Raw genomic sequence first — 26,220 nt, forward strand, 5'->3', positions numbered from 1 at the left:
CGCAGGGACCGCCCCTTGCAAGCAGGCCCCGCCCACCGGGCTGTGTTTTGCAAGGGAGGAAACCTCCCTCCGCCAATCTGGAGCGCAACCAATCAGCGAAGGGAAGGGGCGGCTTGCACTTGCCAAGACACCGCCTCCTTTTCCTCGAGCGCGCATGCGCCGAGCGGCCCTCGCTCATCGTCCTTATCATTTTATTAATTTTAAAAGCGTCCTTCTAATTCCCGACCGTATAAAAAATTTGTTCGCGCGTCCTGTGCAAAAAAAAAAACCCAAACAAAATTAATTGGAAATATATTTATATCCGCCTCGGCGTCCCGCGTGGCGCATGCGCAATGGGCGAGAACGGCCGAGCGGAGTCGCCGCGGCCGCTGTCTCTATGGCCGCAGTTTCCGCTTCCGGTCTCGCTGGTGAGGGGGAGCTTCCGCTTCCGGGTGGGATCCCTAGTCGAGGGGACTGGAGGCCGAAGAAGAAGGTGCGTCTGGGGCCGTCCGCCCTCTCCCCGGGGCTCGGGGGTCTTTGGGGAGCGGGGCCTCTCCGGCCACCCCCCAGCAGCCGCTTCCCCATGGTCGGGGGTCGGGGGTCGTGGCTGGGCGGGGGGGGGGGGCTTGAAGCAGGCGACGCTCATGGGCGGGCTGCAGAGGGGGGGGGCTTGAAGCAGGTTGTCTCCCTGTCTGCTGTCTCTCTCGTACCCTTCCCAACAGCCCTGCAAGGTAGGCTGGCGTTGTCGTGCAGCGTGGGGCGCTTTAGGCCGCCCGCGGTTGCCAAGGAGTCTAAGAAGAAGAAGAGTGGGCTTTTATGCCCGGCTTTTCGCCCCCCGAAGGAGTCCCAAAGCGGCTTACAATCGCCTAGCCTTCCTTTTCCCACGTCGGGCCCCCTGTGAGGTAGGTGGGGCTGAGAGAGCTCCGAGAGAATTGCTCTGGAAGAACAGCTCTGAGAGACTGGCCCAAGGCCACTCAGCGCATGGAGGAGGAGTGGGGGTTTAATGACATGGACGTTGCACAATGAAATGCGTGTTTTTAATGTTCAAGGGTGTTCACCGGTTGCCTTAGAGAGGCTTCTTTAGGCTTCTTGGGCCTCATAAAGGTTACTGTGAAAGGTGGTCAGTGGTCTAGAAGAAATCCCAGGGGCTTGAGCTTCCGTGAGTTCCCAGCCCTCCAGATCAGAGGGTGAGGCCCTTAACCAGCGCACCAAGCTAGTGTGCCATAGCCAAATAGAGCCAGAGGCCCCTTGAAGGCAGAGCTACCCTTATTCCACTCCAGGCTTTCGTAAGTTGCAGCCTGTTTCTTCTAATAGGCATGCCAAGGGGAAGAAAATGTGCCAGGAGTTTCCCCCTGCCCACTAGGATTTTCTGCATGTAAGATGTGCTGTGCTAGACCAGATGAGTGGCCAGTCTGAGTAGATGGAAGTGACCACCAAGGGTCACTTCCTGTGTAGCGACCTTTTACTTCCTGAGTGGTCTTTCATCCAGCTCCTAACCAAGGCTAGCCCCACTTAGCTTCTTAGATCTGATGAGGCTGGGCTAGCCTGGGTTATCTAGATCAGGATTTCAATATAAGGTTTTTTTTTGTGGCGGTGTGCATGGAATCTGTTAAGTATTTTTAACAAAAAGCACATTAGTATGCAAACTCTGATAACTGTTTGTTTGGTTTTCAGACTTTCCGCAAGAGTGAAGCAAAAGCTCCTTTGTGGATGAACAGCGCCGGTCCTGTTCCATGCCCATAAGCCATGGCCTACCAGCTTTATAGAAATACTACGCTGGGGAACAGTCTTCAAGAGAGCCTGGATGAGCTCATACAGGTACAGTGTTGTGGAGGGAGCTTGACCACCTGAGCTGGGGGGTGGCCAAGTAACTGTGGCCTTATTCTGGTGGAAACCTGAACATGGATATCGCCAGTGGCATCACTGAGAGGGGGTGGTAGGACACAAAGAGTTGTGAAAGCATTGCGGGTTTTGTCACTGCTGTAGCTGTAGTAAGCATATATATGTAGCAACCCCTAGGTGTTTTGAGAAAAGAACACATCCACATCTTGTTTTAAAACTGTATTCCTCCTTGAAGCTAAACCTTTCTCTCCCCTTTCCAGTCTCAGCAAATCACCCCTCAGCTGGCCCTCCAGGTGCTACTTCAGTTTGACAAAGCCATCAATTCTGCGTTGGCCCAGCGGGTCAGAAACAGAGTCAATTTCCGGGTAAGAAAGCACAAAGTGTCCGCAGGGAGCAAATGGCTTCTTGGTGGGGGATAACGGCTAGCTGGAGCAGTATGCCCTGACTTGGGTTACTCTGATTCTTTGGCCGTTGCCCACTTTTTCATGCTTATTGTGTGATTCCCTGGCTAACCACCAGAGGGCAGTAAAATGCAGTCTTTTCAGAACTGCCTCTTATTTATTGGCAGCTCTAAAGTTTGGAAAACTAGTGAAACTGTTAGAAACAGGCGGTTCTGTCAAGTTTGGTTGTGTTTCGGTCAGAAAAGGGGCTTGTCAAGAATGCAAACAAAAATAGCAAATAATTGCTTGTGTCTTTCCCCCCCCTCCTGCCCCCCCCCCCAAAAGGGTTCCCTGAACACGTACAGATTTTGCGACAATGTCTGGACGTTTGTCCTGAACGATGTCGAATTCAGAGAAGTCACAGATCTGGTGAAAGTGGACAAAGTGAAGATCGTAGCCTGCGATGGAAAAAGTAAGTCCGATGCCAAAAATACGGGCTTTGTAGCGCCTTAAAAATATTCTCAGGTTTGCTGTTTGATAGCACCTGGATTTGGGCCACTGTGCGAGGCAGAGTGGGGACTGGAGGGGCCACCGGCCTGACACAGCCTGGCTTCTCTGATGTTCTTATGTCTGGGACAGGGATGCTCCGTCTTCTTGGTGCTTGGGGGTGGGGCAAGAGTGAGAGGGCCTGTAGAGGTCTGGCCCTGCCGGTGGACCTCCTGACGGCCCCTGGGTTTTGGCCACTCTGTGACACAGAATGTTAGACAGGATGGGCCGTTGGCCTGATCCAACGTGGCTTCTGTTATGTTCGTATATGTCAGTCGTGGGGAAATCTGCCTGCCTTAAAAGACGGAAAGCGCCGTACAGACGCAGCATCCGTTTCCCTTTGTTTTACAAATATGACGCATGGCAAGTATCAGTGGTGAGTCAAGCGCTGAGCCATTCTGGAAGGCTTGTGATGCGGACAATGGTGTGTTCGAATTCAAGCACCCAGCCGGGAACTTTGCAGGCTAGTTTCTGCGGCAGCTGAGCTGCTTGGCCGGCAGCCACCTTGTACTTGGCTCAACCTGAGTGCCAAGGGCTTGATTGGTTCCCATTCAGAAAATGCCTGCTGTCATGACAGGAAGAGGTTGGGGAAGGGCCTTCTGGGAACCGTGTCAATCATCTGTTACCGAAACGCTTCATGCCCCGCCCTTTTTGGAGGGGGCCCTGCCAGTAGGAAAGGAATGTGCCTTCTGAGACGGTTTTCGCTTGTATCCTAGTAGCGTCCCCAGCGTAGGGCTTTACTGATTCCTTAGAAATGGATGGCAGCTGTTCATTTACTCCAGGAAATACGAAGAGAAATGCTTGCTCATCATTCTTCTACTCTGACACTTGCCCCCCCCCCCCCCAGTGTCCCTTCCCAGTAAGTCCCTGGAGACTGGAGCTGGGCTACAGAATTAGAAAGCAAAGCTGTATCGTACGAAAGGTGCAGCAGATCCGGGGTTCCAGGGTTAGAGAGCATAGCAATAAGAAAAACAATTCCTTTTTTACTCTGCATTTTGCTTGGTGCTACCACCCTAATGGTTCTTTTTAAAAATGCAATCTGAGCACTTAATGATCTCTCCGTCCCACTTAAACGATGGAAACAAGAAAGCCTTCCAATGGCTTCAGTTCTGTTCCTTTAATAAAAAGTGCCTTCTTGGACAATACCAAACCTTCTTTCGTTTTACTCAAGCCTGGATCACTCTATTAAAAAATGCTGGGGGGGGGGATGGGGGGGCAAAATCGTGTCCGTGGATCCCTGAGCAGAGCTGCTCCCCCCTCACTCCCAAGAGTTATTCTCAGTTATTGTCTTGCTGTCGCTATTGTTTGCATGGGCTTTCTGCCTTTTTGGGTTTTAGATTTATTTTGAGCCTTGCGATTGTTTTAATTTGCTTCCTGCACTGCCATCTTTGGCGCCGATACGGCTGAGAGACCGGCCTGCAAATACGCAGTAAATTATATCAGTCTCCATCTCTTGACCCAAGGAGCTCGTAAATATCCCTTGTCCTTCTCCGACTGCCTTGGGGCTTGGGAAAAAGTCAGCGGGGACGTCGGGATTCGAGAAACCTGCGCCGTCTTTCAAAAAAACACCCCCCAAGTTGTTCCGGGGCACTGCCTGTCACTAAACACTAATATGCTGTAAAATAGAAACAGGAGTGATTAATGTGGCACACTAAAGCCAGTTTTAAAAACTTAACTTTTCTACCCCACCTTTCCTTGTGGTTTCAGGTGCCTCAGAATAACAGAAACGTTTTCGGTGAGAAGCAAAAATAAGCTTGCAAACCTCCAATCTCTCCCTCCCGCCCTCAAAAGCTCCGACAGGCAGGCCTTGTGGCAACTCTGGAAGACCTGCGAGGAAGGGCAATTGCAACCCTTGCAGGACATAACTCTACCAAAGCAGGGGTGCCACCACTGACGAGGCCGTGTCCCGACTCGCCCCTGCCTCTCTCTCTGTTTAGCGAGGACACCCCGAGTGAGGCCTCCCAACAGTGTAGGCCAGACTGCAGCTCAGGTTGCCAAAGTCCAGCTGAAGGCCGGAGACCTCCCACCGCTACAGGTGATCTCCAGGAAACAGAGATCAGTTCCCCAGGAGAAAATGTGTGCTTTGGAGCAGGGGTGGTCAGCCTGTGGTCCTCCAGATGTCCATGGACTACAATTCCCATAAGCCCATGCCAGCATTTGCTGGCAAGGGCTCATGGGAACTGTAGACCACGAACATCTGGAGGACCACAGGCTGACTACCCCTGCTCTGGAGGAGGGGCTCTATGGCTTTGTCATAGCCTCTACCCCATAACCTCCAGGTAGTTCTCCACCCAAAGCGGGTAACCCTAACTGTAGCACTGAACTGTGTTGGTGTCGCTTTCCACTCTCCTGTTTTGCCTGCCTGCCCTAACCCCCCCCTGCTCTTCTCACTTCCAGATACTGGTTCCAACGCGGCGGAGTGAAGAGGAGACAGGGCCTCGGGGCCAGTGTGGTCTTGTTGGGCTGCGCTTCTCGGGAGAGCGCGCAGCTGGGGGACTGTGTCAGCGACACTTTTTAATGATGGCATATGCGCGCGATGCAGTGCGATGCAGCGCCTCGCGGGACTCTGGCGGCAAGATCTCCGTAGGCGGTCTCCTGTGTGTTCACCTCCCAAGGGCACAAAGACGACCAATCTTTGCTTTTTTTTAAAAAAAATGAATAGTAATAAGGAATGAAACTTGGTGTTTTGGTTCATCAAGGTAACCTCTCCAATAAACCTTTTATTTAAAACCCTCAGGCAGGTTTTCTATTTAGTTTTTCTACAATAAAAGGCCCGGGTAAGATGGGAAAATGTTCCCACAGTCAACGCTACCCTTCTTTTGCTGGTGAGTTTTAAAAAATTCCTTGGCGGAAATTCGACACGGGGGTGCGTCGGGCAATGGGATTTGTTTCCTTAAAACTGGGGCACTAATGCAACTGTTTGTGTTTGGGAAGGAGGGCAAATGTCCCTTCCACCTGTTTTTAAAGGAATGGAGTAACCAGCTTTCGTCCCATGGGAGGTATTAAGCTGATGGCTCTACCTGCCTTGTAGATTCATGTGTGCCACTGTTGAAAAGCCAAAGGTTCTAAAGCCAGACAGTTCCCTTTGGTTGATCCATGGGAAACCAAGACGGAAGGCTCCCGTCTGCACTGGGAGAATCGGTCAACCTCTTGAGTCTCGGAGCCCTGCAATGCAAATCGGGATCTGCATTCTGGTCTGGCTGCCGCATTTCAGTCTATTCTGGGGCTGGGCATGACTCAGCGGCACAACTTGTGCATCACAAAGAGAAGGACCCAACTTCAGTCCTGTGGCCTCGCCAGCTCTACGAGCTCCCGTCACAGGTCTTGGTAAAAGTCTCTCTTTGGCTGAGATCCTGGAGCACCACCGCCGGCCAGAGGAAGCGATGGAGGCAGAGGGTCTTTCCCTGTGGGGCGGAGAGGGCTTCACAAGGCCTTCTTGGCTCCGTCAGCCCACCAGCTCTCAGAAGGGGTGAGAATTTGTGCCCAAGAAAAGTGGGGCCCAACCACATAGCCCCTGCCTTGGTGCCTGGGCGACAGAACATTTCCAGAGAGTGGCCGACTTGGTTTGCAGTAGAAGAGCTCTGTTTGAACCCAGTAGCCACCTAGAGAGACCAACAAGAGGTCCTGGGTGTAAGCTTTAGAGAGGCAAAGGTCTCTTCATCAGATACCTCTGACAGTTGCCACCTTGGTCTGCAGTACAATAGCTAAGTTTGAGTCCGGAGCGCCCTTAAAGCCAAACAAGATTTCGGGGGTGAGAGCTTCCCGGGGCCAAAGCGAGGGGTCTGACAGGGAGCTTTGACTCGAAAGTTCATACCTTGGGAAAATCCTGAGGCGCTTGACTAGACTTGAAATCAGGTGATGGGACGTCGTTCCCTAAGGGTGGGGGTGGGGAAGTCGAAACAAAAAACAGAGCCACCCTTTTCCTTGGCAGGAGATGCCATGCCTTGAAACCACCTGATCCTTTGAACGTTCTGGGTTTGTTATTTTTGACTCCCTTGCGAGTAGCAGAAGTCGCTCTATAGGAATATGAGTGTTCCGGGAGATGATGGATGTCCTGGCGCGCCCCAGAATCATGACATTTCGGGCAACTGTTCGGGCAAATACTTGGTCTGTTTCTTTTCGGGGTGGGGTGGGGGCATTGCACCTAGTCATATTTTTTGGGGTGGCTTCTTGGTTGCGGCTCAGGAAGTTCTATCGTCTTGGTTCCGGCACGCCTTCAGGGAGCCGGTCAGGTTGGTTTCAAAGTGCAGCTGGGTTCAAATGACGTCGTTTGGCAAAATGCACTAATGTCTGGGCCCAGATACGCAAGCAACAGAGCGCTTGGATTCAAGCAAGGTAGCAGGAATTATAACATGGTCATGGGTGTGCAAGTTGGAGAGTACCGAAACCTGGCGGGAAGGAAACTAATTCCCTTGAAAGGCAGTGTAAGGTGAGTGTTCCAGGGGCTGCAGAGGACCCAAGAGCCGAAATAGTGGGTTGGGGGGGGGGGGGCAACCCAAGCGGGAACTCTCCCTAGTAACTAAAAGGACCAAACTGAAGCTCTTGTGCTTTGGTCCCATCCTAGAGAAGACCAGAATCACGGAGGAAGACACTCATGCTAGGAAAAGGGGGATACGTTCGTTCATAGGGTGGCCGTGAGTCGGTTGGCGCGTAACGCACCCTTTTTTTGAGCGTGGGAAGGTTTCCGCACACCTGTCCTCATGATGGATTGTGGCGTGTGGCGTCGGTCCCGTCCCAGTTTGCGTGAATTCCTTCCCCCAAGAGCCACGTGGGAAATGCCGCTCCCTAATTTCACTTCGCTGGAAGCCGGACTGTGAATTCCCGTCAGGTTGTGACTGCGTTGCGGTTCATTTTGTGTGTGTGTGTGCGTGCGCGTCTTACGGATTTATCTTGTAAAATACACATTGACTTAGCGTCTGATGACTGATAATGCGAGCGTCTTATTTCTCCCTGGTTGACTGCCTGCCGGTGTGGATTACATGGCTGCTGAATCAGCGGACGGAGGTGTTTTCAAGGTGGGAATTGACAAGTTAAACCTCATCTAGGTTCTTTTGTATACGCCTAAGCAGGGAGTCAAACAGGCTTCCACTTGAAGATCAGGTGTTTTAACTGCTTTTTAGAGGACTGCAATTCTGGGGCTGGCGGCCTCTGAATGTGGACATTAAGAAAATCAGTTGAGGCCTGCTGGGTCAGGCCAGTGGCCATCCAGTCCAGCCTCCTGCCTCACCCAGGGGCCAACCAGTTCCTCTGGAGGGTCAGCAACAGGGGAGAGACCAAGACCTTCCTAAGAACATCAGAACAGCCCTGCTGGGTCAGAGCAGTGAAGGTCCACCTAGTCCAGCCTCCCATCTCACACAGGGGCCATCCAGTTCCTCTGGGGGGACAAGAACAGGGCAGAGAGGCTGAGGCCTTCCTAAGAATAACAGAAGAGCCCCCTCCTCTGAACGCTTTTGCATTCACCCCCCCCCCAACCCCCTGCATACATTCTCTTTGCGTGTAACCTAATTTGGGCCTCTGTGCCTCAAAGCTGACCCTCCCCTAGCAAGAGGAAGCTCTTATCGAGATGGATTTTGTCCAATCTTAATTTATTTTACAGAGTAAACGGCATTCTTATCGGAGAAGGAGCTCCCTAACTCGGGGAGGCGAGATCACGATTAGGTTAAGCCTCCGAAGCCAAAGTCTTTTATGCTTATCTCTCTTCTTCCTCCTTGGGTTTGTGGAGTACAAACATCCCCAATCTTTAATCAACGATGCAAAGGTAAATACACCTTTTGTGCTCGGGTGCCTGAACGCAGGCCCCTAAGCGTCCAGTAAGTAGAAAGGAAGCCGGGCAGGAAATCCGATGTGCGCACAAAGGGGCTGTTGGTTTTATAGCCCTGAGACTTGCAGAGAGAAAGCTGACGGACGAGATTCCTGTTCTCCCCCCTCCTCCCTTTTGTGCCCCCCCTTCCCCGGCCTAAACACTTTCACTGATGTATTTCCTGGAATGCAAATCCACTGTCCCGGCTTGTGAGGCGTTCCAGCCAAGTAAGGGGGCTCCTCTCTGGGGCAGCTGAGTTGCATAGGATCATTATGGGATGCCCCTGACAGAACGAGGGAGATGAAAAAGAAGAGCTGGTTTCTATAAACCTTGCTTTTCACTCCCCAAAGAGGTCTCGCAGCGGCTTGCAAACAATTTCCCCTTCTCACCTGTGAGGCAGGTAGAATTGAGAAAGCTCTGTGTGAACACCTCTAAGGTGACTGTGACTAGCCCAAGGGGTGGGGAATTGAAGCCGGTTCTCTTGGTTAGAGCCTGCAGCTCTTTAATTACTTCTCCGCGCAGGCTCTCCCATCTGCTGGCATGCCCACCCTACCAAGGGTGGAGAAGGTTTTGACTGTTCCCAACAACAGATATTTGGACACCGGAAGGCTCCTCTCGTCATTAATATAGCCCTGAAACTGTGACGTCTGAGGGGTGCGTGGCCAGTTCTAAAAAGTATCCCTCTCTAGTTTGCAGGGCAGGCACGGGTCGGGATAAAATCTTGGCCTCTTTCTCTATTCCTCCTGGTTTGCACAGCTCTCCCTCCCAGAGCAATAAAAACCTCCATCCCTGCCCAGAAGTTGTAAGCACAGAGAACCATGTAAAACGCTTGCTTAAGTAGGATCAGCTTAAAACAGTGCAATGGCTTCTGTATAATGACAGTCCCCCCAAAAAGAAATGCAAATCCGGACAATGTTGTTCGGCAGGATAATAGGCTAATTGTTTTGGTTGGACAACGTCCCTCTCCAGTATATACGTGCAGAGTCGTTCTCCTCCCACTGCCTGAGGGAATGAGACTACGTGGCAAAATAACAGATCAGAACAGGTTTCCAGTCACTCTTGCAAGCTGGGAACAATTCATATGCAGAATATTTGCGACATTCACACTCAGAAGTTTGTGCATCAGAAAACTTTACCAATGTGGACCAGCAGTTGGAAACGCTATTCTTTTCTTCCTTCCTCCCCACATGTGGACTTAGCCCACCAGAACTTTCCAGGACAACAGAATTTTTTGCCATGTACCCTTTGCCCGGCTTCAATTTTATAGTCACACATGCCCACAATCGTGCTAGACGAAAGTAGAATGTTCTCGGCGGATTGCAGGTACTCCTCCTGTCTTAATGACGGTGGTAAAAGTACAGAAAAAAAGAGCAAAAGGGGAGGGGCAGTTTGCATTATTTTATTGTGCATTTCCCCCTGGGTCTCTGACTAAACCATACTCACAGCTTCACACCAAGAGAGAAAAGTTTACAAATCGGGCGTTACATGGAGGATTGACCTCTGCCCCACATCTTTGCATAGTATCTAGTAGACCAGGGGTAGTCAACCTGTGGTCCTCCAGATGTTCATGGACTACAATTCCCATGAGCCCCTGCCAGCAAATGCCGTAGAGTCCACCCTGCAAAGCAGCCCTTTTCTCCGGATAGCTGATCTCCATAGTCTGAATTTGAGCTGTCGACCCAGGGGGATCCCCAGGTCCCACCTGGAGGCTGGCAACCCAGCTTACAATCATAGCTAAAAACATTTTTTTTTTTTGCTAAACCCAAAACGGACGACAGAGAACGAGGTGGCTGGATGGAGTCCCTGAAGCAGTGGGTGCAAACTTAAATGGACTCCGGGGAATGGTAGAGGGCAGGAAGGCCTGGAGGATCATTGTCCATGGGGTCGCGATGGGTCGGACACGACTTCGCACATAACAACAACAACAAACCCAAAACCTAACAGCAAACTCCAAAGCTCTTCCCCAACTTCCCCATGGGCGAGATTCTCACTGTTCAACCCGCCTCAAAAGTCCAGATAAACAGTACCTTTGGAAGATCTCCAAGGAAGGGGCGTTCCCCCAGCACCGCCACCACCCCCAGGGAGCCCTCCCCACAGAGCCAGACTGGGAAAGGCCCTGGGACCTGGTTGAGGCAGGCCGGCCACCCTGGCTGGTGGAAAGGAGGAAATCTGAAAATGTTCCAATTGCTCTGAATGAAGGGAAGAGGCAGCAAGGGCCAAGCAAAAAACACTTTAGTCCTTCTTTATGCAGAGTGATGAAAACGTGGAACGGGGCCGCCAGAGGACAGAGGAATAGACCACTTCCAAAGGGGGATTATGTAGATTCACGAAGGAGAGGTCTGTCAGTGGCCGGTAGCCTCAGTGACTGAGGAACCTCCATGTTCAGAGGCAGTTAGTCTGAATCCCAGAGCCAGGAGGCGACATCAGGGGAAGGCCTGGGCCTCTGTTTCCGGTTGTTGGCTCTCCAGACGACCTGCTTGACCACTGTATGAATCAGGAGGCTGGACTCGATGGGCCCCTGGTCTGACCCAGCAGGGCTCTTCTGATAGTCTTCTCGGGGGTGGCCTCGGCCTCTCTCCCTCTTGCTGGCTGCCCAGAGGACCTGGTTGGCCACTATATGAGGCAGGATTATGGACTGGGCTCTTCTCATGTTTTTCCTTTGCCTACCTTCCTAACGGAGGCACCGAAATGGCTGCGTTTCGAGAGGTCAAAAGTCTCAGTGCAGGCAAAGAAACGGCGTCAAACAGGAGGAAGAACTCTGGGCTTTGAACAGCACATTCCTACCTTGCCTTTTGCAAAGTCCACCGACAAGTCAAAAACCACCTGTTCACAGTGAGGATCAGGAGTGGCCCACTGTGGCAGTGCGATGGCGATGATGCTGTGTAGCCAGCTCCCCTCTAGACAGTCATCAGAGGGCCTTCCCGTATATCGCTTTGTGGCGCAGGTATTCTTCCAGGCATTGGAGGGTGTTGTCGTCCACGGCGGGGTCAAACTTGTTGGCCAGGAGGTGCCGCTGAGCGAGCAGCCAGTGCAGGTCGCCCACCCCGTAGACGCACACCGCCCGCCGGGAGACCCCCGTGCAAGGGCTGTAGGGAGCCCCTTTCTGCACGTCGCCCTCGACGTAGGCCCACTTGACGACCCTCGCAATGGCGTTCATGTCCGTGAGGTCGTATTTATCGTTGGTGGGCAAGGACCCCGGCACCCCGGGCATGCGGTGCAGAGTGGCCCAGACGTGTTCATCGGGGCTGTAGGTGTCCTCGCTCCACTCCAGGAACTGCTTCACCGTGGCGTCCTCGAAAAGGTGCCGGACAAACTCCCTCGTGACCACGATGTACGCGCTGCCGGTGAACATGGGGGACCCGTGTGGAGGGGCGCTCTTCAGAGTGCTGGTCCGGGACACGGAGTCCTTCACCTCGTGGCGGTACCTCCAGCGCATCGCTTTGGCCGCGGACGGCCTCTCGGATTCCATGTTGTTCTGCCGGTTCAGCGTCTTCAGGGCGCGGACGATCTCGCCGTTGGTCTTGATGGGGAAGTCCGCCCCGCAGGTGTTCAGGAGGTATTTCCACCGGACTTTGCTCGCCAGGAGGTCCTCCATGCAGTTCAGGTCGGCTTGAACCCGGGACCAGGAGGCGTAGACTACCTGCTCCAGCTTCGAGGCCACAAAGACGTTGTCGAAGCAGGAGGCGATGGCCCGCACGGCCTCGTGGAACGGCTCCGGGGCCTTCTTGTCCACGTGGATGCAGTAGACATTCTGCGGGGTGTAGATGGCCCTCAAGAGCCTCTCGAACATCTCGATCTGCTGGTGGACCACCATGGAATAAGCGATGGGGAAGGCTTCTTCCTCCTTGCTGAGCGGGAATTGGACGAACCTCCTGCTCTCCTTGAAGAGCCTGCAGTTCCGGGTGAGGTTCAAGTAGTGGCCCTCGCCCAGGGGCGCCCGCCGGTTCTTCTTCTCCAGCCTCCACAGGAGCGCCTCCTGGACCGCCTCCACATCTCCGCGGGTGAGCTGCGAGCAGCTGATTTCGTTCCCGGGAGGCAGGCGCAGAGACTGGTAGAGCTGGTCCTGGCACAGTTGAGTCTGTGGGCTTTCGGCCTGCTGGCCCAGGTCGGGGAACCGGCACTCCCAGGAGGTGTAGCGCAGCACGACCGTGGCGCAGAGCATCAAGCCCCCCACGGCCAGCAGGCGCAGGACCTGACCGGAGACTCTCCTCTCCAAGAAATACATTTTGGGTGGCAGCTGCTCCTGGCGCACGGGACAAAGGTCTGCTCTGTCTGGCAGGCTCTGCAGGGACTCAAAGGTCTCCGTTGGGAGTGAACATCTCTGTATGAGCAACAGGTGCTTTATGAGCCCTCACCTGTATGCAAATGCAACTGGAGCTACCCAGAACGGTTAAGTGCCGTTCAGGGAGGGGAGGGGAGGGGAGGGGCTGCGAGGGCTGGTCTCGGGCCAGGCTTGTTCACCCCTGAGGTGTCGCAATCCTCAACGGAGGGGAGGAACGGAGCGATAGGATTACTCGGCAGGAGGAAGTTGCCTCTTGTTTTTTTTCTTTGTGGTCCATTCGTTCCGTGACCTTTTCGCAGGGACTTGAATTTCTGGTCCATCTGGCGGGTCCGGGCGAGGGGCTGGCTGGCTGGCTGTCCCACCGAGGGAAATACAATTGGGGGCAAGGCAGACCCCGGGGCCCGGGGCCATCCCGGCGAGAGAGCCTCACGGATCCGGCTCCTGGAAGCTGCCTGAGCTTCGCAAGTCCCTCATTAAGGAGGGGGAAAGGAGTCATTCGTAACCCTGCTGGGTGCAAAGGTGCAGGAGAGAGTGAGTGGAAAGATTGGGAGCCAGATGGGGGATCTTGGGCCACTGTCCGCCTAGCCTACCTCACAGGATCGTTGTGAGGACAAAACGGATTAGGCTTTCCTTGGAAATTTGGGGAGGAGCCTCAAAACAGGGCCACAGCCTCCAAAGCAGATGCTTCCACCAGGGGAATATTTCCCTGCCTTCCGGAGACCAGCAGCCGTTATTGGGGATCCCCAGGCCCCACTGGGAGGGTGGCGCCCCTGCACATCCCCCCTCCCCAGGTGGTGGGTGGGTTTCAGGCCTGTTGTTGGCCCAAACCATAGGCACTGACAGCAACCAGGATGCCCTGCAGCGGTCAGATGAATCAAATGCTTCTGAGTCTGCCTCTGACCCTTCCCTCTCCCGTTCCTCAATTAAAGATGCATCTGTCCATTCATCTCCACCCGGGACCCTCAGCTTGCCGTTCCTGTGGGGCCCTTGAATGGGTTGAACACCTTTGTTACAGGCTCTGGGCTGACATATTGCTACCTCTGCTTTTATGCTCAACCGATCATTCCCAGTCCGTTGCCTCCAAGGAAGTGTGCGAGCGCATGAAAGTTTACACCCGGACTCCGTCTTTCCTGGCCTTGAAGGCGCCCCTTTGTCTGGCGGCTTCAGTCCAACGCCACTACCTGGCTCTCTAAAACAAGCCCGCCTGCCTCCCCTACCTGTCCCGTGAATTCCTGTCTGTCTCGCCGCCTTATAAACAAGCGGCGTTAAAAGCCAGGGATGAGTTTAGAAATGCATCTGAGTGGCAGCCGGGCCTACGCCCTTCCCACAAGCCCAGTTTCCTCTGGCCTCAGCTTTTGTTCTCGTGTTTCCTTTGGCTGTTTCCTGGAGCCGTCGGGGACTCTAAACCCCATGTTTAAACATTGCTTGGGGCACTCGTAAGACGCCTACCCAAAGTTTGCGCTCAAGTGAAATGAAGACGCATTCTTGGCATAAGAATCTGATTGAATCCCCTCCGGGGAGGGCGGGGTATAAATATAATAGTAAATAAATAACTTGGAGCCATGGCGGGAAGCCGATTTGCGGAACTGAACGGCGGAAGACGGTTTTGAGAGCAAGGGAGCACCCAGGTTGTTTCCCTTTGCCTGCCTCTGCATGGAGACCCTGCTCTTTCTAGGTGGTCTCTCCTCCTAGAACCAACCAGGGTTGACCCTGCTCAGCTTCTGAGATCAGACAAGATCTGGCTAGCCCAAGTTACTCGGGTTAGGGCAATTTCTCTCCCCCCCCCCATCTTTTGCATTGGTTCCGTCAACCACTCGAATGTAATGGTGGGGAGAGGAAGTCTCTTTCAATTGCTCCAGGCATCTCATTGCGCCTGTTTCACGGCCCAGCCGAGGAAAGGCGGTCATGCAAGGGAAAGTACCGGGCAAAGGAAAACAAGGAAGCGCCGGCCTTTTATGGATTTGTCGAGTTCCGTCATGGGACTCAGAAGGGGGTCTGGTGCCCAAGACTTGCTTAGCTTGGCAGGGGCACAAAAGACATGAAAGCCAAAGTCTTCCCTCGGGGGGGGGGGGAAACAAGGCCACTTGAGGCTGGGGTGTGAATGCGCATGCCCAACGGGACCCTACGGCCAGCCCCCTTCCCCACCGTGTCAGGCAGATGCCTCCAGCCCAGAACCCGTCTCTTGGCCTGGCCTGGGGCTCAGGAGGATCCCTGCTCCCTCCTCTTCCTCCGGCCAGCCACGGGCAGGGTCCCTTCTGTGTTTGCCCACGGCAAGCGGCTGTCCACGTGGGGCTCGGGTGCAGTAAAAGGGCCGCGTCCTGTTTCCACAGATGTGACGTCGGTGATGGAGTGGGTGACTCATTATTGGCACTCCGGGTGGGGAAAGGGCTGCTTCACAGAACTGGCTTCCTCGTCGCAAGGAGAACTTTGCGAGCTTGATCTGATAAGCGCCCCGGTTAGAAAGTTAACTAGGGCTGCGTGCCTCGTGTTAGAAATGAGTTCAGTGGAGCTTCCCATCCAAGTTGGGACTGGGTGGCTGGACAAAGCACCAGCGTATTAGAAACAAAGAGCTGGGGGAAACCCTAGGGGTCATCTAGTCCAACCCCTTGCGCAATGCAGGAGATTCACAGCCACCCAAGATTTATTTTGGTTAAAAGAGCTTTATAGCACGGCTGCGTTGTTGTTCCTTTCGTCCTTCGTTCACCTCCTTCATTTTGGCTGGAGATTGGCAGCCCTCGTCTCGGGTAGAAAGACCAGACCCTCCCCCCCCCCAAAGTAAACCCCAAATCCTTCCCTTTTAGTGGGTCTTGAACCTCAAGTGAATGGGATTGTGAGAGAAGAAAGGGGAACTGGCGACACAATCTCTTAGGAGCTGAAGCCAGGCCAAGCGACATTCCTTCTTCCTCTGGTGGGCTGGGCTGGCAGCTCTGTCGGCCTGCCCTTCGAGCCGGGCTGTCGGCCAAATTCCTGCTTTGCAGGGGATGGCGGCCAAGGTGGGGTGGAGTGGGGTGGGGAGAGTGAACCACTTAAAGGCCAAACAGGACAAAAGGAATCCATCTCCGCCCCACCTCTTATCTGCAGGCAAAAGCCTACAACAGTGAGCATGTCACAAGCCCAGGCCGTTAAAATCATAACAAGTCCCAGGGTTACTTTTTCCTGCTTGCTGCTACAGCCTTGGATGGAAACAAACCTGACAACTTGACACACGGAAACATTGTGTAAGGAGAGCCCTGCTGGGTAGACCAGGGAGGGTCCGTCTAGTCCAGCCTCCTGCTTCACACAGAGGCCAACCAGTCCCCAAGGAAGGCCATCCGTGGGGCAGAGAGGCCGAGGCCTTCCTACGGACACCAGAAGAGCCCTGCTGGATCAGGCCAGCATGCGGACTTCTCCCCTGGTTGCCACACCGCTGGGTTGTTGTTGCATCAGGATCATTGTTCTTCAGCTCTGAATTCAACCCCAAAACCATTATGACATAGAAACCGGTGGCTATAGGACACCATTCCTGCCCTGAGGCCTGCCAGGCGTGTCAGATGATGCACAGTAGAGAAGGGCGTGACATGAAATTGCTAAACCTGCAGGAGAAATTAGGGAGGAGAAACCCATCAAATCAGCTTCTCTTCCTCCTTGAACCTTCCATGCACAGCCTCCTTTTGTCCACTGCCCTGTTTCTAAAAATCAAGCATTCCTGTTCATCCAGGGGTGTTTTTCTTAAGTGCAAGGGACTCCTGCGCCCTCTTCCAAGAAAGAGCCGGCCTTGTTGAGTTTTCCCTGGTTCTCGGGGGGCCTCCCCCCACCCCTGTCCAAGCATTTGGGTCATAACTGAGTGAAGAGGGTCCGATTCAGGGGAAACCAGATCCAAGCATAGCTCAGATTCTTAACTAACAAGGTAGCAATCAGTGGTCTACACTGGCCCTCAAGCCCTGCCCTCCGCTGACCATGGGGGAAATGGGACAAGGCAGAGTAAGTGCAGCAACAAGTGTTTCTGTGTTGTGTTAAAAATGCCAGTATTGTGTGTTTTATTTATTTATTTTTGCTTCTTCCTTTAGCTATTGGAGAATGTTCTGTAGATGTGCACCATCTGGTGGTGGCAGAAAAATTGAAAATTAGATTTATCACCAGGGATCATTCTCCGAGCACCTTCTCTATAAGGGACGTGAGCAAGGGACGTGATGGAGGTGTATAAAAGTATGCACAGAGCAGAGCGAATCAACAAAGGAAACTCCCCCCGCCTTCCCGGAAGACTAGAACTCCAGGGCATTGGGCGTGTTTGCATTTATGTCCCACCACATTAGTAGGTTCTAACTTTTCAGTTCCCTGTTCAGGAGTGTGGCTGGGTGGTTCTGAGGCAGCAGAATGAAGCTGGAGTCGAGTGGCACCTTTAAGGCCAGCAAAGTTTTGTTTGAGGCATCAGATTGTGTGTCCTCGTCTCCGGCCAGAAGAGGGTGCCGTCCACCCATCAGGCAAAGTTGGGCAGAGCTGAGGCTGCCATTTCGGTTTCAAGAATGATTTTAGAAATGACAAGAGAGACAACATTTCCACCAATTCCCTACCCACTTTGCCAACAGGGGAATGTCTTCGTCTTTGCAGTTGTTCTTCAGAAGGAGTAAAACAGCCATAATCTGCATGGGGAATGTCCAGAGATTTAACTGGGTAATAGAATGTAATTTCTACCTGATTCTGCTCCATTGGCTATGGTCCTAATTTTTAGCCCCTGTGATGGTTGCAGCTACTTATTGTCAAAAATGGCCAAAGTACGTGGCCAGGAAAGTGACACAACAACCCTGCCCAGGAGGGAGGACTTAATTCTTCAAAAACTCTGCAGAGAATCTCGCAATGGGGGGAGGAGGTTATGCTGACAATGCTTCCGCTGCTGCAGTTACATGCCTGGTTCCTCGCATTATCTGCGGATCTCCGTGGCTGCTCAGACTCCATGGCTGCTCCATCCCTTGAGCGGTGGGAAAATCAATTTGAAAGAGCAAGGCGTTGTTATGAGGCAAACTGCTTCCCTGAGGGATGTAAACAGAGGGCATTAACTTAATCTTCCGTTATTCCCCCTCTGTTTTAGGGGGCCACAGGAGTTTCATTTGTTGCAATACCAAGGCGAACCCCCCTTTTTTGCCTCGGGGGGGGGGGGACCAAATGCAGCAGGTGCAGTTTCTGAAACCATCCTTCTTCATTACTGCACTTGGTGAAGTGAAACCAAGAGAGAATCCCATTCAAATACCTTGGGTGTTTTCTGTGAACGTTATTTCACTTTTTATAGATACGCCACTATGAAAAAAACCACGTGTTTCCGATGTATACACACACACACACATGTATATTCAGTACCCATCAGTGTATTAAAACTTAAAAATCATTAGATAATAATAACTACATGATTTAAAAATATCAAAATTCATTTCCTGCATTTCTGCCCTTGAAGGGTCCACCGGGGTGGCTATCAGCTCAAAACAGGCATGATATATATATATTTTAAAAAATCATGTTTTAAAACCATTAAATTCAAACCCCCTCCCCAAATTCAAACGAATCAGAAGCAAAGTTAAAATATGTACGAAGGCATAACAGCCAACTCTCTAGTATCTTGGGCAAGGAGGGGACCCCCCCCCAAAAAAAGCCCATCTTCCAGCGACCCTTTAAATGAAGGGCCAGCCAGAGACCAGACCAGGCATCCAGTTCACCCCTTGGGTTTCTCAGCCCCACTGTCTAAATCCCACGCCCTCCTGTGGTTCCCCAATGCACACCCCTTTCCTCCCCCCTTATCAAGCCACGGCTTCCCTTTAGCTGGTGCTTGCGCAGGAGATCTCCCCGGCGGACTGGCCCTGTCCTGGGTCCTCCTCCCACCTCTGTCTCCTCTGCTTCTGTTGTGGATCCCATGGCAACATCCCCGCTGCTTTTCCTGGGATATTTTCCATTAAGCAGAACACGGTGGTTAAATATAGCTTGGCAATCACCTGACAGTTTCTGTTCTTAAGGTTGTCTTCCCCCCCCCCCCCCAGTCACTGTTGCTCTAAAACAGAAAGGAAACAAGAATGCAGGGGCTTGGGCTATGGTGCCAGCCTCCAGGTGGGACCTGGAGATCGCCTACTGTCACAAATAGAGCTGGCAGGTCCAGGTTTCCCAATTCCTGGAGATTTGGGGATGGAGCCTGGGGAGGACAAGGACCTCAGTGGGGTACAGTGCCCTAGAGTTCTCTCTCCCAATTTTCCCTTTTTCTGGAAGGTCCTTCAGGGCTTTCAGCACAAGAGACTAACAGAGATGGCTGGCCTTTGCCCACCTCTGTGTTGCAACCCTGGCCCTCCCTGCGGGTCTCCCATCCAAGCACTAAGCAGAATGCTTAACTTCTGAGGTCTGAGGAGTCCGGGATCACCTGGGCCATCTATGTTGGCACTTACCCGGGTGCCTAAGTAGGAGAAAGGAAGGGACCCCTGCGGCGGAAAGCATCAGCTTCCAAGGAAAGGAGATTGAAACGGAACTCAGAAAGAAGTGAGTCATCAGCGTGGTCTGAAATACTGTGGGATTTAACAGCCAGCACAGTTACGCTCTCTCCCCCGCCCCCCCTTATTTCTCTTGTGTGGGGAAATGTCTTATTTTTAGCTGCCACCATTGGGAATGTCAGAGAAGTTGGCTGGGAAAAGGCCAGGTGAAAAGGGAGCGTTTTCCGCCACTCATAAACAGAGCACCTGCTTAGGAATTTCCTGGACCCAGATGCTTCAATTAGTTGCGTGGCGTACGCTTAGCTTTGCCATTTGCTATTGAAAAGTATCTTTGGGGTAAGTTTTTAATGAGTGTGGTGCTGATGCATCCGACAAGGGCCTTAAGATAGGGGGGAAAGTTGGGAGATAATATTGGGGTGGCCTCTGCACGTTGAAAGCGTGTGTAATCTAATTTTTTTTGGGGCGTGGGGCATATTTAAGCCCAAACACACAATGTCTGTTTAGTCCTTCGGCCACAGAGCCAGTGGATTGAAATGTCTCTGCAAGGTCCTGTTAACAGCTGTGCTCAGGTCTTGCAGAGCTTCCTGGAGGGTGTCCGTCCGTGTCACCTTGGGCCTTCTTCTTCTCCAGCCACCTTCCACTTTCCTTAGCATTATTCCATTTCCCAACAGGCCTTGTCCCTTCATAGTGCGACCAAAGCACAGTCCCCAGGTCCTTGTAGCTTCTAGGGAGCGCTCAGACTGGACCTCTCTGCTTTAGGGAACTTTTCCGTGTCTGTGACGTCAACAGCCACTCAGCACCAACCCTTCAGGCCTATTTGCATGCGTAGCAACCTGCCAGGAACGGGCAAAACCCATCATGCGTTCAGGAGCCTAAACGCAGAAGGTCACCTGTTAATTGGCACTCAAGTTGTTCAGAGAGTTTGAAGAGGACTGGTGCCCCTGACTGCAGCGTTCGTGCAATACAGAGAGAAGGAGAGTGCTGAAGAGGCAGACGGATCCCGTCGGAACAGGAAGCCTTCAAGCCTGTTGCACGAACGGATGAGAGCCCTTTCTTCGAGCCGAGCGTGAGGGACTGACTCTTCAGTCTGCGCAAAGCAGCCATGCTGGCAAACGTTTTGGTTAATTAAATATTGTGTTGGAATAATTGATTTTATGATAGCCGTGCCTTGCAAGACACATTTTGGGAAATATGGGTTCTAATTTCAGCGCGAGGAGGCGCGGGATAAATATGTGCTTATGGATTTGTTATTCCCCAGCTAAAACGAATTAGTGGTGTTTACATATTAAAACAGGATTCCGCACTCCCCCCCCCACACCAATGCTCACACACGTACCAAGTTAAATGAAGAAATTACAATATCTCCTCTGATGGGTGAGCAAATCTTTGTCTTACGGAAACAGCTCAGTGCTTTTCTTCCTGTGGCTCTAAAGCCGGCAGGAGCTGAATGATCAGGTTGCGGTGGGTGAAAACAGCATTATGATGACAGAGGGGTTAGAAATGCAAGATTCTCACCCAAAATTGACGTGTATGGGAGAAGGACCTGATGGGGAACGAGGTGTCTGTCACCCAGTCCCTGGAACTTGCCTTACAGCTCCTGAATTTAATCCTGAGGCGGAGCCAGAGAGTAACTAAAGGGACTCTTTACCTTCAGAGGTAGTCAGCCCCTGAATTTGAGTGACACGAAACAATGAAGGCTTTTTTGTGCTCTTTTGTTGGCCCTCCAGAGGAACTGGCTTGGCCGCTGAGTGAGGCAGGATGCTGGACTGGATGGACCCCTGGCCTGACCCAGCAGGGCTCTGCTATCAGGGGAAGGCCTCAGGTATGTGCCCTGTTGTTGGCCTTCCAGGGGATCTAGCTGGCCACTGTGTGAGACGGGAGGCTGGACTAGGTGGATCTCTCAGCTCCACCTACCTCGCAAGGTCCCTGTTGTGGGGAGATTGTCACCACTTTGAGACTCCTTAGGCAGAGAAAAGTGGGGTATCAAAACTTTTTTTTTCCAGGCTAAAAGCTGGGAAGAAGCAACCTTTTGATATCATGCGGGATCCCGCCCTACTAGACTAAGCCAGAGACCCTTAACAACGAAACAAAAAGTGGGAGCTTATGAAAACTCCTCCGTCTTTAAGCCCCCTGTCAGTTTTTGATGGAACAGATTTGCAGGGCTGGACTTATTACTAGGGAGCTGTTCATGGTGCTGGAATAAGACACCTTTGCCTTTTGCCTCTTGTTCCCTGTTCATCTGGGGTTTGGCACCTGGGTGTGCTTAAAAAAAGGCATAGTAATCAAGCACCTTGACCTGTGCTTTCCATTACCTGGCCAAGTGGTGCTCTGGACTCCATTCCCATTCCTTCCTTCCCTTAGCCCTAGCCTTTTCCTTCCTTCCTTCCTTCCTTCCTTCCTTCCTTCCTTCCTTCCTTCCTTCCTTCCTTCCTTCCTTCCTTCCTTCAGCCCTGAGTCCTATTTTCCTTCCTTCCTTCCTTCCTTCCTTCCTTCCTTCCTTCCTTCCTTCCTTCCTTCCTTCCCTTAGCCCTGAGTCCTATTCTCTCTCCTTCCTTCCTTCCTTCCTTCCTTCCTTCCTTCCTTCCTTCCTTCCTTCCTTCCTTCCTTCCTTCCTTCCTTCCCTTAGCCCTGAGTCCTATTCTCTCTCCTTCCTTCCTTCCTTCCTTCCTTCCTTCCTTCCTTCCTTCCTTCCTTCCTTCCTTCCTTCCTTCCTTCCTTCCTTCCTTCCCTTAGCCCTGAGTCCTATTCTCTCTCCTTCCTTCCTTCCTTCCTTCCTTCCTTCCTTCCTTCCTTCCTTCCTTCCTTCCTTCCCTTAGCCCTGAGTCCTATTCTCTCTCCTTCCTTCCTTCCTTCCTTCCTTCCTTCCTTCCTTCCTTCCTTCCTTCCTTCCTTCCTTCCTTCCTTCCCTTCCTTCCTTCCTTCCTTCCTTCCCTTAGCCCTGAGTCCTATCTTCCTTCCTTCCTTCCTTCCTTCCTTCCTTCCTTCCTTCCTTCCTTCCTTCCTTCCTTCCTTCCTTCCTTCCGAAAATATGTACACAAATAATTTCCATGTGCTTCCTCTGTGTATGTTGCCCAAATACGTAATAGCGTCCTGAGATGTGAGAGGCAGTGCAGTGTAAGGGTTGCTGCTAGATAAGGATGCAAAAGACCCGGATTCAAATCCATGCTCGGCCCTGCAGCAGGTAAGATGGCCAGCAGCCGCCCTCAGTCTTTAAATAGTAATGAGTATAAAATGTAATACGGCACAAAACAAACTGACCAGCCTGCAGAAACCGGCCCTGAAATACAGGAATGATTCAGCACAGCTGTAGTCAGGAGCCTTGACTTTCATAATGCAGGAACGCTCCTGACAGCTGTGCAATGTTGTAGTGCTTATGTCCCGGGTTCGAATCCCCACTCGTGCCGTGGAAGCTTGTTGCGTGGCCTTGGGCCAGCCACACAATCCCAGCCTGACCTACTTCACAAGGCTGTTGTGAGAGGACAACATGGCGAGTCACTCTGGGTCTCTAACTGGGGTCAAGGTGAGTATGCACCTATTTTTATTTATTTATTGGATTCCTAGACCGCCCTTCCTTATGGCTCCGGGTGGTTTACATGCAACATCACGGAACAAACATGGAATAACCCTCTCAACCCGGTCTACTCCTCAGGGCTGTTGTGAGGCTAAAATGGCAGGCGGGGTGTGTCCAAAAGCAGGAAGCACCCTCTCGGGCCAGCCAACCTCGCAGGGCTGTCGACAGGGGCCCTCACTGAGGAGTGCCCACCCCTCCTCATCGTGAGGGGAGAAAGCCGGGCCAGCCTCACAGGGCTGTTGTGGGCATGTCTCCTGAGGTATGCTCCCCAAAAGCCCCTCACGCTGAGGCTGAGGTAAAAAGAAGGCGCGAAACGTGCCTCTGGGGCCGGGCCACCTGGCAGGGCTGTTGTGAGGAGAACGCCTCCTCGCGCTGAGGGGAACGAGGGGGGGGGCCGTTTCCCCTCAAAGCCCCTTCAACGGTCGCAGCCCCCCTCCCCCGCCCCCTCCCCCTCCCCCTCAGGCGCGCCCTTCCCGCCCTCGCGCGCGCCCAGAGCACCGGCCGGACCACCCGGCAGGGCTGTCGCGCGGAGGGGCGCGCGGAGGCCGCCCATTGGCGGGGCGCAGCGAGCCCCTCTCCCCGCCCCCCCCCCTCCTGAGCGGCGGGAGGCGGAGCCCGGGAGGGAGAGAGAGAGAGAGAGAGAGAGGGAGGGAGGGAGGCCGGCCGCCATCGCCCTCCTCCTCCTCCTCCTCGGCTGCTGCCTTCCTCCCTTCCTCCCTTCGCTGCGGCGGCGGCGGAGGCTCCATGGGGGCGGCGCGGGCGAAGAGGTGAGGAAACGACCCCCCCCCACCACCACCATGTTCCCCCCCCTTCCCAGTCAGCCCCCCCCCCCACTTTCCCAGTTGCTCCCTCTTCCGCCCTGGACCTCGCGCGCTCTCTCTCTCTCCCCCCCCCTTTGCATCCCTCCCTCCCTCCCTCTTGCCCAAGCAGGGTTGTGGCCGGGGGAAGAGGCTGCATTGCAGGATTCCTCCCTTTCCCCTTCCCTCCCTTCCCTCCCTTCCCTTCTGTCTCCCTGCTTGCAGCCCCCCCACCCCCACCCTCACCCCCACCCCTGCTTGTCTCCCTTTCTGCTCCTGCCTCGGCCTGGGGGTGGGGTGGGGGTGGGGGGGTCACACGCGGACTGTGCAGGGAGCCAGGTAAGGATGCTGCTGGGGCTTGGCTTGCCAGGCCCAGGGGAGGGGAGGTGCTGCTCACTTGGTCCTCTTCTTGTGCATGGGGGTTTGTGTGTGTGTGTGTGTGTGCAAGGGTTGTGGGCCTCCCCCCGTTGCCAAGAGAAGCCCTCTCTCGCTATGTGGGGTTGTGGGCCTTCCTGCATTGCCCTTACATTCGGGGTGCATGGGGGTGGGTGTTGTGGACCGTCTCATGTTGCAAGGAGAGCCCTCCGTCATAGGAGGGTGCATGGGGGTGGGGGTTGGTGGGCCTGCTTTGCAAAGAGACCACCACTTCCACGGGGACATGTGTGATGAAGGGGGTGTCTGTCACCCCTCCGTTCGGTGCTTGGCCTCCTCGGTCCTAGGTGCATGTATATTGGAGGCTTCCAAAATGCTCGAATACCCTGTTCTTCCACCCCCTCTGCTCTGCTGGTGAAGGGTCCTAGCAAATGAGCATCTTTTAGAGTTTTGAATGGAATATTTGGGGTTTTTTTTTTGGGGGGGAGCAGTTATGGCCGAGAGCAGGGAGCTTTCCCCCTGCCCTGTCATCGAGTCTGATGCAGCAGCCAGGGGAGAGGAGAAGAAAAGAAATGCCGCTTAATTTCCTGCTCCATTTTTCGGCCCATATTTCTCCGGGGAGCCCACGGAAAGCCAGAGGCCAAAATGGTGACCCCACCACCTGAAAGTGAGATTCAAACTAGGGGAAAGTGGATCGGGGTGCTAAAATGGACCTCCGGCTCGGTTGCCAGAGGCTTGGCATGCAGCGGCCTGAATCGGCAGTAGAGGTGTGCGTAAGGGGTGGGTGGGGGGGGGGAATGTCCTGTGACCCTTCAGATTTGGGCCGCGCCGGTGATGTCATCCCGAAACAAACTCTTGTGCCTTCCTCAGCCTCTCTTCTCTCCCCCTTCCCCCCCCCCACACAGTCAAATCGTTTATGGTGCATGAACTATGACGTACGATGAAATACGGATACATAAATAAATGTGTAAATAAATGCAGCGTTTAGATTAAAAGGGATCCCGGCCTTGGGTTTTTGAGGGGATCAAAGTGGGCAATTTATGTGGGGGGATTGTATGAAATGAAACGCTTCATTTGAACCAGTTCTGAGTGCTGGCATCCGTCCTCGGCCACGGCCCTACAGCATTGGAAAGCAGGGCCTATTCCTTTGAGGGTGCTTTTTTGCTGTTCTATCTGGAGACCTATTTGCATTTTCAATCAATCAATCGCCGTTTTAATTTTTTATTTTTAATAGCGAATCTGGAACCGTCTTTGCAGTACCTTTAGTCGTTTGTAATGTGCAGCTGCAAGTGAGGTTTTGACAGGAAGAGCTTAAAATTCTGCTGTTAGCGTTTATTAAGATAGACACAGTAGGCATATAAGGCATACGTGCTGTGTAATCGGTTCCTTTTAACCCTTGTGAGGTGCCTCTGGAAGGGCAGGTGGCTGAAGTTGTTTGGTTTGCTGAGAGAATCTGTATGTCATCTTTCTCCCCTCGTGGGGGTAAAAGCAGCCTTCAGAGGGGTTTTGACCAGGGAACGGCAGGAAGGAGAAGAGTTACCCCTCCTGTCTCCTGTTGTTTCTTTCTTTAAGCTATATAGGGCCACATCTCACTGCTGAGAATTCAAATCATGGGACTCAAGTGTCATGTGCTGTTTGGCCCTGGAAATGCCGACCAAGTCCTGGGTCAATTTTGGACTTTCTGGGGAGGGACACTCTCTGTCTCTCTCACACACACACTCACACAAACACAAACACACAAACACAGCTGTAATCTGGAAAACCGGGTAAATATTATGAACAAGAAAGATGCAAAAATCTTGTCCCCTGACTCTATAAATATAGAATACCTGCTTGGACCGTGACTCCGTTTGTGTCACTTAATGGCTGATACTGTCCCTTCTGCTAATCAAAATTGGTCTTCCGGGTTCCCTCATTAGTCCCCAGTGTGTTTTGAAAGCAGCATATCCGAAAGAGAGAGATGCTCTGAACCGGAATGCCACGCAGTTGTTGTTTACTGAGATGAAACCGGAGGGAATGTAAATCTTGAACGCACCGTTCTATTTGGCTGCATCCTCCAGTTAGCTGTAGGCCTGACTCTCATGTCTGGTTGTAGCAGAAAGAGGTGGTGTTTTCCTTTGTTTCCCCCAATCTGGCAGAGTGGAATAAACTTTCTAGATGCCAGGGAAGGGTGTTTCTCAAACGTTACTTGTTGACAGTTGGCATTTTGGA

General features: G+C 52.9%; 3 protein-coding genes across 9 annotated transcripts in view; 2 read left to right on the forward strand and 1 right to left on the reverse strand.

Annotated features, from left to right (window-relative positions):
* Positions 1 to 339: 339 nt before the first annotated feature.
* On the forward strand, positions 340 to 5,483 carry GTF2A2 (general transcription factor IIA subunit 2). Of its 2 annotated transcripts, none has more exons than XM_077317717.1 (5): positions 340 to 472; positions 1,654 to 1,797; positions 2,082 to 2,186; positions 2,547 to 2,673; positions 5,145 to 5,483. In XM_077317717.1, the coding sequence occupies exons 2-5, from the start codon at positions 1,726 to 1,728 to the stop codon at positions 5,168 to 5,170; spliced, it is 330 nt and encodes a 109-aa protein (XP_077173832.1). In that variant the 5' UTR covers positions 340 to 472; positions 1,654 to 1,725; the 3' UTR covers positions 5,171 to 5,483. The 2 variants fall into 2 exon arrangements, with proteins under 2 accessions (XP_077173832.1, XP_077173833.1); XM_077317718.1 differs by lacking the exon at positions 340 to 472 and adding an exon at positions 689 to 881.
* A 4,447-nt stretch (positions 5,484 to 9,930) lies between these two features.
* Positions 9,931 to 12,919, reverse strand: GCNT3 (glucosaminyl (N-acetyl) transferase 3, mucin type). Its single transcript, XM_077318403.1, has one exon. The coding sequence runs from the start codon at positions 12,770 to 12,772 to the stop codon at positions 11,456 to 11,458; it is 1,317 nt and encodes a 438-aa protein (XP_077174518.1). The 5' UTR covers positions 12,773 to 12,919; the 3' UTR covers positions 9,931 to 11,455.
* Positions 12,920 to 23,424: 10,505 nt separating this feature from the next.
* Positions 23,425 to 26,220, forward strand: part of OTUD7A (OTU deubiquitinase 7A) — a 56,123-nt gene continuing 53,327 nt past the window's right edge. For 4 of the 6 annotated variants that reach the window (XM_077318400.1, XM_077318397.1, XM_077318396.1 and 1 more), the window contains exon 1: positions 23,425 to 23,607. The gene's annotated coding sequence lies outside the window, so the exon portion shown is untranslated. Of the gene's footprint in view, positions 23,608 to 23,776; positions 23,977 to 26,220 lie in introns of those variants that run through there. The other 2 variants (XM_077318398.1, XM_077318402.1) reach the window with 1 other exon arrangement.

This window comes from Paroedura picta, chromosome 18 (genome assembly GCF_049243985.1).
Source record: "Paroedura picta isolate Pp20150507F chromosome 18, Ppicta_v3.0, whole genome shotgun sequence".
Classification (NCBI taxonomy): Eukaryota; Metazoa; Chordata; class Lepidosauria; order Squamata; family Gekkonidae; genus Paroedura; species Paroedura picta.